This window comes from Anser cygnoides, chromosome 1, assembly GCF_040182565.1.
Source record: "Anser cygnoides isolate HZ-2024a breed goose chromosome 1, Taihu_goose_T2T_genome, whole genome shotgun sequence".
NCBI lineage: Eukaryota > Metazoa > Chordata > Aves > Anseriformes > Anatidae > Anser > Anser cygnoides.
This window is the reverse complement of record NC_089873.1, coordinates 59,650,102-59,663,639: the sequence shown is the minus strand read 5'-3', so window position 1 is coordinate 59,663,639 and position 13,538 is coordinate 59,650,102. Positions and strand designations below refer to the sequence as shown.

At 46.6% G+C, this 13,538-nt stretch overlaps 1 protein-coding gene across 1 annotated transcript in view; it reads left to right on the top strand.

Annotated features, from left to right (window-relative positions):
* Positions 1 to 12,288, top strand: part of STAB2 (stabilin 2) — a 92,054-nt gene extending 79,766 nt beyond the window's left edge. The window contains exons 65-69 of the mRNA XM_066997429.1: positions 306 to 464; positions 2,656 to 2,763; positions 4,909 to 5,037; positions 9,499 to 9,618; positions 10,280 to 12,288. Of these exons, the coding sequence (XP_066853530.1) occupies positions 306 to 464; positions 2,656 to 2,763; positions 4,909 to 5,037; positions 9,499 to 9,618; positions 10,280 to 10,330 (567 nt within the window). The 3' untranslated portion in view covers positions 10,331 to 12,288. The remainder of the gene's footprint in view (positions 1 to 305; positions 465 to 2,655; positions 2,764 to 4,908; positions 5,038 to 9,498; positions 9,619 to 10,279) is intronic.
* The last annotated feature ends 1,250 nt before the right edge of the window (positions 12,289 to 13,538 follow it).

The following is a 13,538-nucleotide window of genomic DNA, read 5'->3' as shown; positions in this document are numbered from 1 at the left end:
CTACCTTACAACTTCAAGCTATTTTAAGCATCTCCGAGGCTCATCATTTCAGGTCAACACACAGAAGAGTAAAAGCTTTTGTGCTAGTAGAACCAAGGTGTTGCCTCCTGCAGGTGGTGGTCAGAGGCCAGCAGGGCCAGAGGATCCATCCCACTGTTCACTTGCACGTTTCCCAATAGTCTCTGTCCCATATTGCACTGGCTGGAGCATTAATAGCAACAGAGAAAAGGATCATAAGCATGGGAGTAAATCCAGTGGATTAAATAGATTGATTCACGTTTCTTGCATTTCTCTTTTATTTTTAGACACTTACCGGGCGAGACATTGAGTATCATTTATCTAATGCCACAATCATGTTTTATGACGACTTGACCAATGGAACCACTCTTCTGACCCGTGCTGGGGAAAAGCTCCTAATTACAAACACCAGGGGCCAGGAGTACCCAGCTTCCACCACTGAACAGGTACCTTTTTAATATCCCCATAAAATCTCCCATCTTCACACTTTTTCACTCTCATCCTGCACCCTCTAATCAGGTGATGCACTGATCTGGGGAGTACTCCTGGGGCAGGCAGGAGCTGGGACTTCTGATAGCAGCCGTCAAACTGCAAATTTACACGTTTGCAAGCAGCCAAGCTCCAGCCTGCACAACTGGAAGGAAGTTGCTCAGGCAGCCTGCAGGAATCGCAGCATGGGGATACAGGCTTGAGTCAACCCTTCTCAAAGATGGGCAGGGTTGATGGAGAGGGCAGCGTGATAGCAGGAGAGATGGGAGCAGCAGCTTATCGTTACAGAAAGGTGTTGGCATTTGTAAAATTACTTGGTAATTTTCTGCTAGAGGGAGAAGACCTCAGCATGGCCTTCTTCAGAGCAAAAGCAGACAAGGCTATTTTATTGCTATTTCTTTTTTAACAAAAAATGCAAAAATCTACATCCTTTTTGTAAATGGAAAGTATCCTTTGATGTCTTTTGAGGAGTGGCTGAGGGAACTGGGGTTGTTTAGTCTGGAGAAGAGGAGGCTCCATGGAGGAGACCTTATTGCTCTCTACGGCTACCTGAAAGGAAGGTGTGCGGAGCTGGAGGTTGGCCTCTTCTCGCAGACAACCAGTGGTAGGACTAGAGGGAATGGCCTCAAGTTGCACCAGGGGAGGTTCAGGTTGGAAATGAGGAGACATTTCTTCTCAGAAAGAGCAGTCAGGCATTGGGACGGGTTGCCCAGGGAGGTGGTGGAGTCACCGTCCCTGGGGGTGTTCAAGGAAAGGTTGGACATGGTGCCTGGGGTCATGGTTAGTGGGTGACATTGGTGGTAGGGGCGTGGTTGGACCAGATGATCTTGGAGGCCTTTTCCAACCTTAATGATTCTGTTATCCTTTGAAAACACACCAACTTTTTTTTTTTTTAATTATTGTTGAGAAAATATTCACTGCCCAAGCAAATGACCTCTGTAAGAGCAGCCCCTTGAGACTGAGGCTGAGACTCTGCTGCGGGTGATGTTGCAGAGCTGAATATGAAAAGAAGTAGCCCTGCTTCTTGTGGGCTTGCAGTCAGCATGTGCTCTAGAGGATGGCACTTGATCCAAGGACTGCTGAGCACCCATCATTGCAGCTGGGGTGGGGATTTACACAGACACCAACAATAAGGAAAGAGGTGCTGCAGGAAGAGATGCACAAATGACAGATTTGCTGGCTTATTCCTTTTCTCGTTCCCCTTGTTTGGGAAAAAAATAAAAAATAAAATAAAACACTCCTTTAGCATGAGATTTATCATGCACTTGATTTATATTTGAGACCACCTTATACTGCAGACCCGGTAATCACATTAATGAAGTACACCCTCGTGAGAGATCAGGTGCACCAGCACAAGACTAACCCCTGTCTCTGTGTCCCTCTTTGACATGCTAGGAGCTCTTTCAGATCACTTTGATCTGATACCAGAGTTAGAAGAGTTTCTCCTTAAAAAATCCCCGGTGTTCCTTTACCTAATGTCTTCCAAAGCTGCCAGGGGAGACTCTGAGCCATTAACGCAAGCCTTGCTCCTGCCCTCCAAAGTTGGTTGGAAACCTGTAGCTTTTCGTCCTCCCTGGAGGACCTGAGCAGGCCCCTTCTTCCATCCTAGTGAGCTGTGGAACAGGACCAAAGTCCTGCTCCCCCGTGCTAGGCCACCAAATAAACTGTGGGCTGCAGTTTCCAGTCAGTGCTGGCCCAGTTCCCAAATCAGCAACCTCTGTGCCAGGGCATCCTCAGCACAGAAGGCAGCTGTAACAGAAGCAGGCAGCTGGGCACTTCTCCTGCCTCTACACGTGTAACAGTACTCCTAATCTTGCCACCTGTACAAACATCTAAAACATAAATAAATTAAATAAATTGAAAGAGAGAAAGAGGGAGAGAACAAAATAAAGAGAAAGAAATAGAGAAAGAGAGAAAGAAAAGCCTGAAGGCAATATACAGGCAAGGATGATGGCTACTTCATGCACAGGAGAACCATGACAAGCCTGGGATCATCTTAGGCTGGTGTCCAGTGAGGCAGTGGTGGAAGCCCACCAGTAACTTTTCTCAATATATCAATAGCTGATGTGGGGAAATAAGCTCAAGCTTTGTTTCAGCCCCAGAGGCAGGAGGGAAAAGCTCATCTCTCATTGTTCTCTGTCCTTGCAGAACGAGATCAGATATGTGGACGGAAGCGCTATTGTTGAGTGGGATATAATCGCTTCCAATGGGATAATCCATGTCATTTCAGAGCCTTTGAAGGCTCCGCCAGCACCTGTAAGTACATGGTGACTTGTTGGGTGGTGGTAGGTGCCTGTGGCTCATATCATACCAAACTCAACACAGACATCCATATATTCCCAGTTTCCCTTCCATATATACAGTATCAGTTTAAAGGGATACTTTGAAAGATTTGAAAGAAATTTAGAAAGTGAGAGTAAGGTATTAGTGAAGCTTGGTCTTCCCATATTTTATTTTTTCTTCAAATGAATCACTAAGACTTGTTTCCCAATCATCCAAGGTTCTATAAAACTCCATCTGAGTTGTTCTGAAAACACCTTTCAAGCTTCTAAGGAAAACATTTGACTCTTGACTTTGCACTCATTCCTATCCAAAACAACAAGATGCTTTGAAAACTCTGATTTTAGTTTTTTTTCATGCATGAAATCTTGCCATGTGTCTAATTAACCAGTCATCTCACCACTTAGAAAGACCAGACCAAAAAACAAGCAAACAAACAAATAAAAAATAAATAATAATAATAATAAAAAAATAACAGTGCATGGCAAAAGAACAGCGCAGAAAGGGATGCAAAGGGATGCTGTCCTTCGAGAGCAGGCAATTCAAGCTAGCTGCTGCATTGCTTCAGTCTGACGTTACAATGGTACAGGGCCCCGTCCTTTGGATGTAGGAACATAATTCTCTTTATTTCACACCAGCAAAGCATGCTGCTTTGTATGAAAGGGAACATTTTCTCCACCCACAATGCAACCCGGGTGTCTCACAGAAGTGAGACCTGTCACCCTTGGAAAAAGTGCACAGCAAGCATCTGCAGCACTTTTTTTTCTTGCCACAAGATATTTGCCTTAATAAGAAGGATTTCTGTTGAATCAAGGTAATCCATTCTGGTCCCTCTGTCCATGGGCTGGAAGGGTCTCACTCACATTTCTGGCATGTCTATCCCAGCTCTGGTTTAGGCAGTGGCTGCCTCTTCAGTCCATGAAGTTAATTCTGTTCATACCCTATTTCTCACTTCCAGTTCGTTCAGAGAATCCCTTTCTCCTGATTGAAAATAGTAGGCAATTTCTGTCAGTCTATAGCAACATAATATTGCATTGTTTATAACTCCTTTCACATGCTAGAGGGCAACTAAACATTTCTAATATTTAGCTGTCCATCTGCACCATGTAAATTACTTTGTTTTCTAAAAAAGAAATAAAGAGGGTGTATCAGTTAGGACAATAATGTGATTATTTTGCCAGGGTAAGTTTAGTAATCACTTTTCTAAGCAGGGGGACACAGAGCTAAGGTATCACTTGGAAAAGCCAGAGTAACTACCTATGAATCTCTTCCCCACTGCAGACCCCTCTTCACTTCCAGGATTGCCAGCAAAGAGCACCATACTCTGGGGAGATACATTCCAAGTGCCCTGCAATCTCTCAGGCAAAATTATCATCACACCAGCTCTGCCAGTCCCCTTCGTGACACCAGGCTCTATCAGGCCACAGAGCTGCAGAAGGAAACCAAAGCCCTAGTGTGGAGGCATTTTTCCCATTTAGACTAAATCCAGAGGACACGTGAATTTCCTTCAGCTCTTCACCTACGTATTTATTAAGAAGTTATGTAGGAACATAGAGTCTATCCTGGAACATGCAAAGAGCTGCTTGAATTGGCACTTTACGTGCTTGACTGAAGAACGATCTCAACTTAAAGGCAGTGAACATCTCGTAGCAGCTTGATTTGAGCCCTGGTAAGCATGGCTCAGAGGGTTGTCTGTCTGCCCACACAAAGCAGTGGAGAATGAGCCTGAACTCATAAAGAGACCTTTAGGGTTTACACTACAAGTTTTGAAAGCCACCTAAGGGACTTTGGTACCCACTTCTCTGCAGACCAGTGTGGTTTCAGTTTCTGTGGCTACTTTGAAAACCGTGACTGGAAAAAGATGACTTAGACATGCCCTGCATGTTCAAAAACATAAACAAGATGAAGCTGCACGGGAGCCAATGTCCAGTGTAGACTACCTAAGAAAAGCTAGTTTGCAATTATTATCAGAAGGCCATATTAAACTGTCTTAGGGAATTACGTACCAGGAAACTACTGCAAAAGCAGTTTGTGAACTAAGGTGTAGCTCAAGGAGATGCTGCATGTGCTGGGTGCTGGAAGGTGACCACCCCGTAGCTCACCCTCTTTCTGTGCTTCCAGGTTCCTCTCCATGCCACTACCGGAACAGGGATCTTCTTTGGCATATGTCTGGTTATTGGAGTCATGGCCTTTATTGGATACTCGTACCTCAGATTCAGAAGGAAAAACACAGGCTTCCAGCACTTCAAGGTAAGAGGCAGAAAGGAGTGAAAAGCAGGGAGCCAGCACTTCCCCACACCCACCACATTTTCCAGAGTCACGGACTCCAATTTCTCCTTGTGCTTCATTAAGCCAGATGCATTCTAGATCACGTTTTTTTCACTCATGCTTGAACTGTTCAGACTAACACATGGAGAAGGTGTTCAGGTGAGAGCACATGTTCATGGAGAAGGTGTTCACTTCCCAACCTGGTCCGCCCCTCTGACTACTACCCTCTTTTGATAGTCCAGGCTGGCAGTGATGATATTGATGAGAGAAGCCTGAAGGCTATCAAACGGGACTTTAGGGGACTGGGACAGTTAGTGGATGGAGCGGGAGTACAGGTGGTGTTTTCATCTATCCCTGCAGTAGCAGGGAGGGGTACTGAGAGAACACGGAAAGCCCACCTGATTAACACGTGGCTCAGAGGCTGGTGCCAACACAGAAATTTTGGGTTTTTTGACCATGGGGTTCTTTACTCGGCACCCGGCCTGATGGCCCCAGACGGGTCCCTATCTCCAAGGGGAAAACGGATCCTAGGCCAGGAGCTGGCGGGGCTCATAGAGAGTGCTTTAAACTAGGAAAGAAGGGGGATGGGGCTGAAAGAAGGCCTGTTGGAGCTGTGCCGGGGGGAACAATGGCAGAACCGGGGAAGATTGCAATGGCCCAGCTGAAGTGCATCTACACTAATGCACGCAGCATGGGCAACTAACAGAAGGAAGCCATCGTGCAACGGGAAGGCTATGACTTGGTTGCCATCACGGAAACGTGGTGGGACCACTCTCATGACTGGAGTGCTGCAATGTCTGGCTATAGGCTCTTCGGAAGGGACAGGCAGCACAGAAGGGGTGGTGGTGTGGCTCTCTATATTAGAGAGTGTTTAGATTTTGAGGAACTTGAGGCTGGGAATGATAAGGTTGAGTCCCTGTGGGTTAGGATCAGAGGGAAGGCCAACAAGGCAAGCATCCTGGTGGGGGTCTGTTATAGACCGCCGAACCAGGATGAGGAGACTTATGAGGAGTTCTACAGGCAGCTGGCAGAAGCAGCGAAATCGTCAGCGCTTGTTCTCGTGGGGGACTTCAACTTCCTGGACATATCCTGGAAGCACAACACAGCCCAGAGAAAGCAGTCTAGGAGGCTTCTGGAGAGCGTGGAAGATAGCTTCCTGATGCAGCTGGTTAGAGAGCCTACCAGTGGAGGTGCCCCGCTAGACCTTCTCTTCACAAACAGTGACGGACTGGTGGGAGATGTGGTGGTCGAGAGCTGTCTTGGGCAGAGTGACCACGAAATGGTAGAGTTCTCTATTCTTGGCGAGGCCAGGAAGGGGACCAGTAAAACCGCTGTCTTGGACTTCCGGAGGGCTGACTTTGAGCTGTTCAGGACACTGGTTGGCAGAGTCCCTTGGGAGGAGGTTCTGACGGGCAAAGGAGTCCAGGAAGGCTGGGCACTCCTCAAGAAGGAAATCTTAACGGCTCAGGAGCGGTCTGTCCCCACGTGCCCAAAGACGAGCCGACGTGGAACTAGACCGGCCTGGCTGAGCAGAGAGTTGTGGCTCGAGCTTAGGAGAAAAAGGAGGGTTTATAATCTTTTGAAAAGAGGGCGGGCTACTCAGGAGGACTATAAGGATGTTGCGAGGCTGTGCAGGGACAAAATTAGAAAGGCCAAAGCTCATCTGGAGCTCAATCTGGCTACTGCCGTTAAAGATAACAAAAAACATTTTTACAAATACGTCAACGCAAAAAGGAGGACTAAGGAGAATCTCCATCCTTTACTGGATGCGGGGGGAAACTTAGTTACAGAAGATGAGGAAAAGGCTGAGGTGCTCAATGCTTTCTTTGCCTCAGTCTTTAGCGGCAAGACCGGTTGTTCTCTGGATACCTGGTACCCTGAGCTGGTGGAAGGGGATGGCGAGCAGGATGTGGCCCTCGCTATCCATGAGGAAATGGTTGGCGACCTGCTACGACACTTGGATGTGCGCAAGTCGATGGGGCCGGATGGGATCCACCCAAGGGTACTGAAAGAACTGGCGGAGGAGCTGGCCAAGCCGCTTTCCATTATTTATCGGCAGTCCTGGCTATCGGGGGAGGTTCCAGTCGACTGGCGGCTAGCAAATGTGACGCCCATCTACAAGAAGGGCCGGAGGGCAGACCCGGGGAACTATAGGCCTGTCAGTTTGACCTCAGTGCCAGGAAAGCTCATGGAGCAGATTATCTTGAGGGTCATCACGCGGCACTTGCAGGGCAAGCAGGCGATCAGGCCCAGTCGGCATGGGTTTATGAAAGGTAGGTCCTGCTTGACGAACCTGATCTCCTTCTATGACCAAGTGACGCGCTTGGTGGATGAGGGGAAGGCTGTGGATGTGATCTACCTTGACTTCAGTAAGGCTTTTGACACTGTTTCCCACAACATTCTCCTCAAGAAACTGGCTGCTCGTGGCTTGGACTGGCGTACGCTTTGTTGGGTTAAAAACTGTCTGGATGGCCGGGCCCAGAGAGTTGTGGTGAATGGAGCCAAATCCAGTTGGAGGCCGGTTACTAGTGGAGTCCCCCAGGGCTCAGTGCTGGGGCCGGTCCTCTTTAATATCTTTATCGATGACCTGGATGAGGGGATCGAGTGCACCCTCAGTAAGTTTGCAGATGACACCAAGTTAGGGGCGTGTGACGATCTGCTCGAGGGAAGGAAGGCTCTGCAGGAGGATCTGGATAGGCTGGACTGATGGGCTGAGGTCAACTGCATGAAGTTCAACAAGGCCAAGTGCCGCGTCCTGCATCTGGGGCGTAACAACCCCAAGCAGCGCTACAGGCTGGGAGATGAGTGGTTGGAAAGCTGCCTGGCCGAGAAGGACCTGGGAGTACTGGTTGATAGTCGGCTGAATATGAGCCAGCAGTGTGCCCAGGTGGCCAAGAAGGCCAACAGCATCCTGGCTTGCATTAGAAGCAGTGTGGCCAGCAGGTCTAGGGAAGTGATTGTCCCCCTGTACTCGGCTCTGGTGAGGCCGCACCTCGAGTACTGTGTTCAGTTTTGGGCCCCTCGCTACAAGAAGGACATGGAGGTGCTCGAGAGAGTCCAGAGAAGGGCAACGAAGCTGGTGAGGGGTCTGGAGAACAAGTTTTACGAGGAGCGGCTGAGGGAGCTGGGGTTGTTTAGCCTGGAGAAGAGGAGGCTCAGGGGAGACCTCATCGCTCTCTATAGGTACCTTAAAGGAGGCTGTAGAGAAGTGGGGGTTGGTCTGTTCTCCCACGTGCCTGGTGACAGGACAAGGGGGAATGGGCTAAAGTTGCGCCAGGGGAGGTTTAGGTTGGATGTTAGGAAGAACTTCTTTACTGAAAGGGTTGTTAGGCATTGGAATGGGCTGCCCAGGGAGGTGGTTGAGTCGCCATCCCTGGAGGTCTTTAAAAGACGTTTAGATGTAGCCCTTAGTGATATGGTTTAGTGGAGGACTTGTTAGTGTTAGGTCAGAGGTTGGACTAGATGATCTTGGAGGTCTCTTCCAACCTAGACGATTCTGTGATTCTGTGATTCTGTGAAGGTGGGGAAGGCTTACACATCTGCCTTCGGCACTAGCTGACCTTTGCCTGCTGCACCCCTCTGGGGTGTCCTACCAGGGCTCCAGCTCTCACTGACACTTCCAACACCAAGGACTGGCCAAAAGCTTACATCTGAACAGCACCAGAGCAGAACTCTGCTTCACCATAAAGGTCAGCTTCAGGGAAGCAGATAACTTTCAACCACTTGAACAAGTGAACTTATTCTATTCTCTTCCCTTCCCCTCCATGGCACTGCTAATAGTTTTATGGTTCTGAGGGTTGAAACATTTGACAGGAAAAAGCCTGGATTTAAAGACAAGCAAATTGAAGGGCTTATCAGGATTGAGAAGTACAAATTTTTATACCGATGAACTCTCATGCCTACTTTCACTCAACTAACCTAGCCTTACATAGTATCATGACAATGAAAACCAGGCACCAGCAGCCAAGCTACTCAGAGAAGAGAAGGATGACAGTGTTACAACATACACCAGAATCCATCCAAAAGAAAGTCTACCTGGAAGGAACCAGAAACCTCCTCTTATTCTAGCTTCTGCATAATATAAGTTGTCTTCTAGAAACAAAACGGGAGCCATAAGCCAGGGCAAATGCTTGTAGTTCTATGTGGTAGTAATGAGAGCGCTCAGCCATGTCCCTTTCATGGTAGGCACAATGCCAGTGCAGTACTACTTCTCCCATTCCTTGGAGAATGACTTAAAAAGAAGGGAGGAAAAAGGTATCAGTGCTAAGTGATCCAAGATATTACAGCCAACCAGAACAGAGTTCATGCCTAGAGGCACAGATTTAGATGATAAAGCAAGTTCATTCACAACGCTGTGCTAGTCAGTGGGGAAACCTAAGTGCCCCACTTAATGCATGGAATGAGAAGGATGGATTTTAAGCAGGTTTGTGTGATTTTATGTAGTCAAAAGATGACACTGACAGAACATCACTGGACAAGTCCCAGCCTTCAAATATCACCAACCCCTCCTACGAAAGTTCTTCTGCACTGACTCCACCAGAACCTACGTATGATCTTTTCTCAGTAAGTGTACATTTTGATTTGAGACACATAACTAAGATCATGATAAGAAGAAATGACTCAATAAAGTGAAAATGTCCACTTGGGAAAAAAAAATGGGCGGGGCGGGGGGTGGGAAATACCATTCAGGATCCTGGCTTTCTTATCTCAGCCCAGCTAGAAATGGCATTGGCCCACTTGAAGCAAAAATGAGGCTATGGCCTACAGCTCCATCTCAAGTAATGACTCATGAGGCTGCGACCTACCTTCAAAGAGAGCTGAATTAAATTGGACTTCAAATGCTCCTAGATGCCAGTGATGCATCTACACAAACTTTAAAAAGCCTTTTGTCTTTCCTTCTCTTTGCCGTAAACGCAGCTGAGTTGCATGCTAGCAGTCTTTGACAGAGTGTGAAATGCAGCAGGAAGGGGGTGGGAAACAAGGGAAGGAAAGTCTGAATAAAACCAGAATGTAGAGATAGCCTCAATGGTCCAATTCAGCAAGACTCCCATATACACAGAGAGTTTAAAGAACACAGTAAACCTTTCTGCATGCAGTAAAGAAACTTGTTTGGTGCAAAAGTAGCAGGTGCAAACTGCCATCTGTGTGGACAAATTGCCAAAAAGGGAAGTTCATTTGTTGCACGATGTTCAACTCTGATTTTCTTTTTCCTTCTCTCCTATAGGATTCAGATGACCAGCAGCTTGTGATGAGTGGTCCGCATGATCAGAACTAAAGATGGAATTTGGCATTAGTCAATTGTAAAACACACTTCTATTTGCATTCACTGTGAAAAAAAGCAGCACCTAGAGCTTTCAAGGAATAAAATCTCATTAAAAATGAAAAACCAAAACAAAGAGTACAGCCTTGTTTAACATGCAGTCTGTAGGGTTTGCAAAGTTACCAACCTCAGAAGTGCTACCTCTGTCTCAGAAATATCGACCATGAGTGCTAAATGCAAAATTGATTCTTGATTCTTGATTCTTGATTCTTGATTCTCTTGATTCTTAAACCATCCAGAGACACTTCTCTATGACAAGCGTAAAACTTTCACTAGCTTCCTATTTCACTACTTTCATTCTTCTGTACACAATCAAAATCTTCAAGTCAAAAATCTTCTTCTGTACAGCCATTTAGTCAAATGGCCTCAAACACTCAGGGCTGCTAACTTGGCAAATATCCTAAATTTGCTATTGCTCCAGCTCTGTGCCTTTGTTTTGGCTTGGTTGTAAATACATCCACCTAGAATAAAACAGAACATGTATGAAACCTGTATTTTTAAGCTGAGGGGATTTTTTTATTAGTATCCTTGTTTATAAGGATTTCAGAGAAGGAAATGCAAGCTTCCTGTCTGTCCCACTTGTCTGCTCTAAAGCTTTTGTCTTTCCTCCAGCTTTCCTGGGTTTTGTTTACATCTCATATCACTGTGCAAAGGGAAATATTAAGTGTATCAGCTTTAGCAAGAAGTATAGGGTATATGAGGGTATTAAAATAGTAACCAATTTCTACTTGAGCCATTTTTGTGAAAAAGTAGATACTGAAGATGAGCATACCTTGCCATTTCATGACCGCATTCAGATTTTCAGGTCTGAAAGGAGCAGAAGCTATCTGTTTCTTCGCATACCACATTTGTGCCAAGCACATTAATGTTGCCTTTCAACCAATGCACAGCAATAGCAGCTATCTGCACCTTACTATTAAATGTCGATCAGACCCTACTTTGATTGCTAGAAACCACAAAACGGCAAGAGAAGAAAGATTTTATTGCTGGCAGCAGCAATGTTCAGCTAAAACATACCTCCTGGTGTTTTCTGCACGGGGGAGAGGGAGAGAAGATGGCCCTGCAGGAAAGCATCCATTGCCTCTGAGAACATCCCCAGGATGCCTCATATCAGAGCAAGCTATGCAGGCCAACCCAGGGTTGACAACGCAACTATCAAGGACAGCCAAGGGAATCTAAAGTGTAAATACGACCGAATGAAAGCCACAGATGGAAGTCATTTCCCTAACTCCTCTTCATGCCCCGACACATTCCTTCTTGATTTTCTCTAGAGACAGTAAAACAAAATTTTAGAAGGGACACGCACCCTTACATGCACACGTTTGGGGGAGCTTTCCCCAGAGTTTTGCAACAATACAATTCCTGTTCTTTCCTTCATAATGCTTCCATAATTTTTTTTTTATGCCATGTTGTTTCAAGAAGTCATGCAACATAAACAAGATTCTACTTGAGCTGCCTGCTGTCACATAGCTTTGTACGGACGTTTGATGGGTTTGTAAGTTGAAAGGGAGGAAAAATCATCTTGAAACAAAATGGGCAGTATGCAGGTAATATCATCCAACCCAATCAGACTGTTCCTGGTTAACACAGGAAAATTAGACAAACAAACTGACTCCTAGCCAGCTTTCAAAGAAGAAACACAAGAGCTATAACCAAAACATTAGCAAATGCAATAATGCAGAACTGAAGAACAACACTCTTAATTGCTGGTAGTGACATGAAGAATGTACAGTGGGTTTTGTTTTATTTTAAACAGTGCATTGAGATCTGTAGAGCATGAAAGATGCTACGTATATTTAACACCAAGTTCAGTTCTAGCTGAGCATGAGGATAAAAAAAGAAGGCAAACTGGGGACATTTCCATCCCCAAATTTCAGCTGACAGAACAGCCTGCATCGTCGAGTTATCACAGAATCACAGAATTATCTAGGTTGGAAGAGACCTCCAAGATCACCGAGTCCAGCCTCTGACCTAACACTAACGAGTCCTCCACTAAACCATATCATTGAGCTTTACATCTAAACGTCTTTTAAAGACCTCCAGGGATGGTGACTCAACCACTTCCCTGGGCAGCCCATTCCAATGCCTAACTACACTTTCAGTAAAGACGTTCTTCCTAACATCCAACCTAAACCTCCCCTGGCACAACTTCAGCCCATTCCCCCTCATTCTTTCACCAGGCATGTGGGAGAATAGACCAACACCCACCTCGCTACAGCCTCCTTTAAGGTACCTGTAGAGTGCGATAAGGTCGCCCCTGAGCCTTGTCTTTTCCAGGCTGAACAATCCCAGCTCTCTCAGCCACTCCTCATAAAACTTGTTCTCCAGACCCCTCACCAGCTTCGTTGCCCTTCTCTGGACTCTCTCGAGCACCTCCATGTCCTTCTTGTAGCGAGGGGCCCAAAACTGAACACAGTACTCGAGGTGCGCCTCACCAGAGCCGAGTACAGGGGCACAATCACCTCCTTAGACCTGCTGGCCACACTGCTTCTAATGCAAGCCAGGATGCTGTTGGCCTTCTTGGCCACCTGGGCACACTGCTGGTTCATGTTCAGCCGACTATCAACCAATACTCCCAGGTCCTTCTCAGCCAGGCAGCTTTCCAACCACTCATCTCCCAGCCTGTAGCGCTGCTTGGGGTTGTTGTACCCCAGGTGCAGGACCCGGCACTTGGCCTTGTTGAACCTCATACAACTGGCCTCAGCCCATCGGTCCAGCCTATCCAAATCCTTCTGCAGAGCCTTCCTTCCCTCGAGCAGATCGACACACACCCCTAACTTGGTGTCGTCTGCAAACCTACTGAGGCTGCACTCGATCCCCTCATCCAGATCATCGATAAAGATATTAAAGAGAACTGTCCCTAGTACTGAGCCCTGGGGGACCCCACTAGTGACTGGCCTCCAACTGGATTTAACTCCATTCACCACGACTCTTTGGACCTGACTACCCAGCCAGTTGTGATAAATATTTCTTGTATGGCCCCACCAACAACTCTCCTCATAAAGCCAAACTACCTTCTTCTTCCACCAAGACAGCAGGACTGTCAGATGAACTTACTCATTTCAGGTATACTCTTCTGTTTAAACACACCACACACACACACACACACAAGGACTCACTTTAGGAGCGTGGCATGTCAAGTTTCAAATAGGAGCACAAGAAA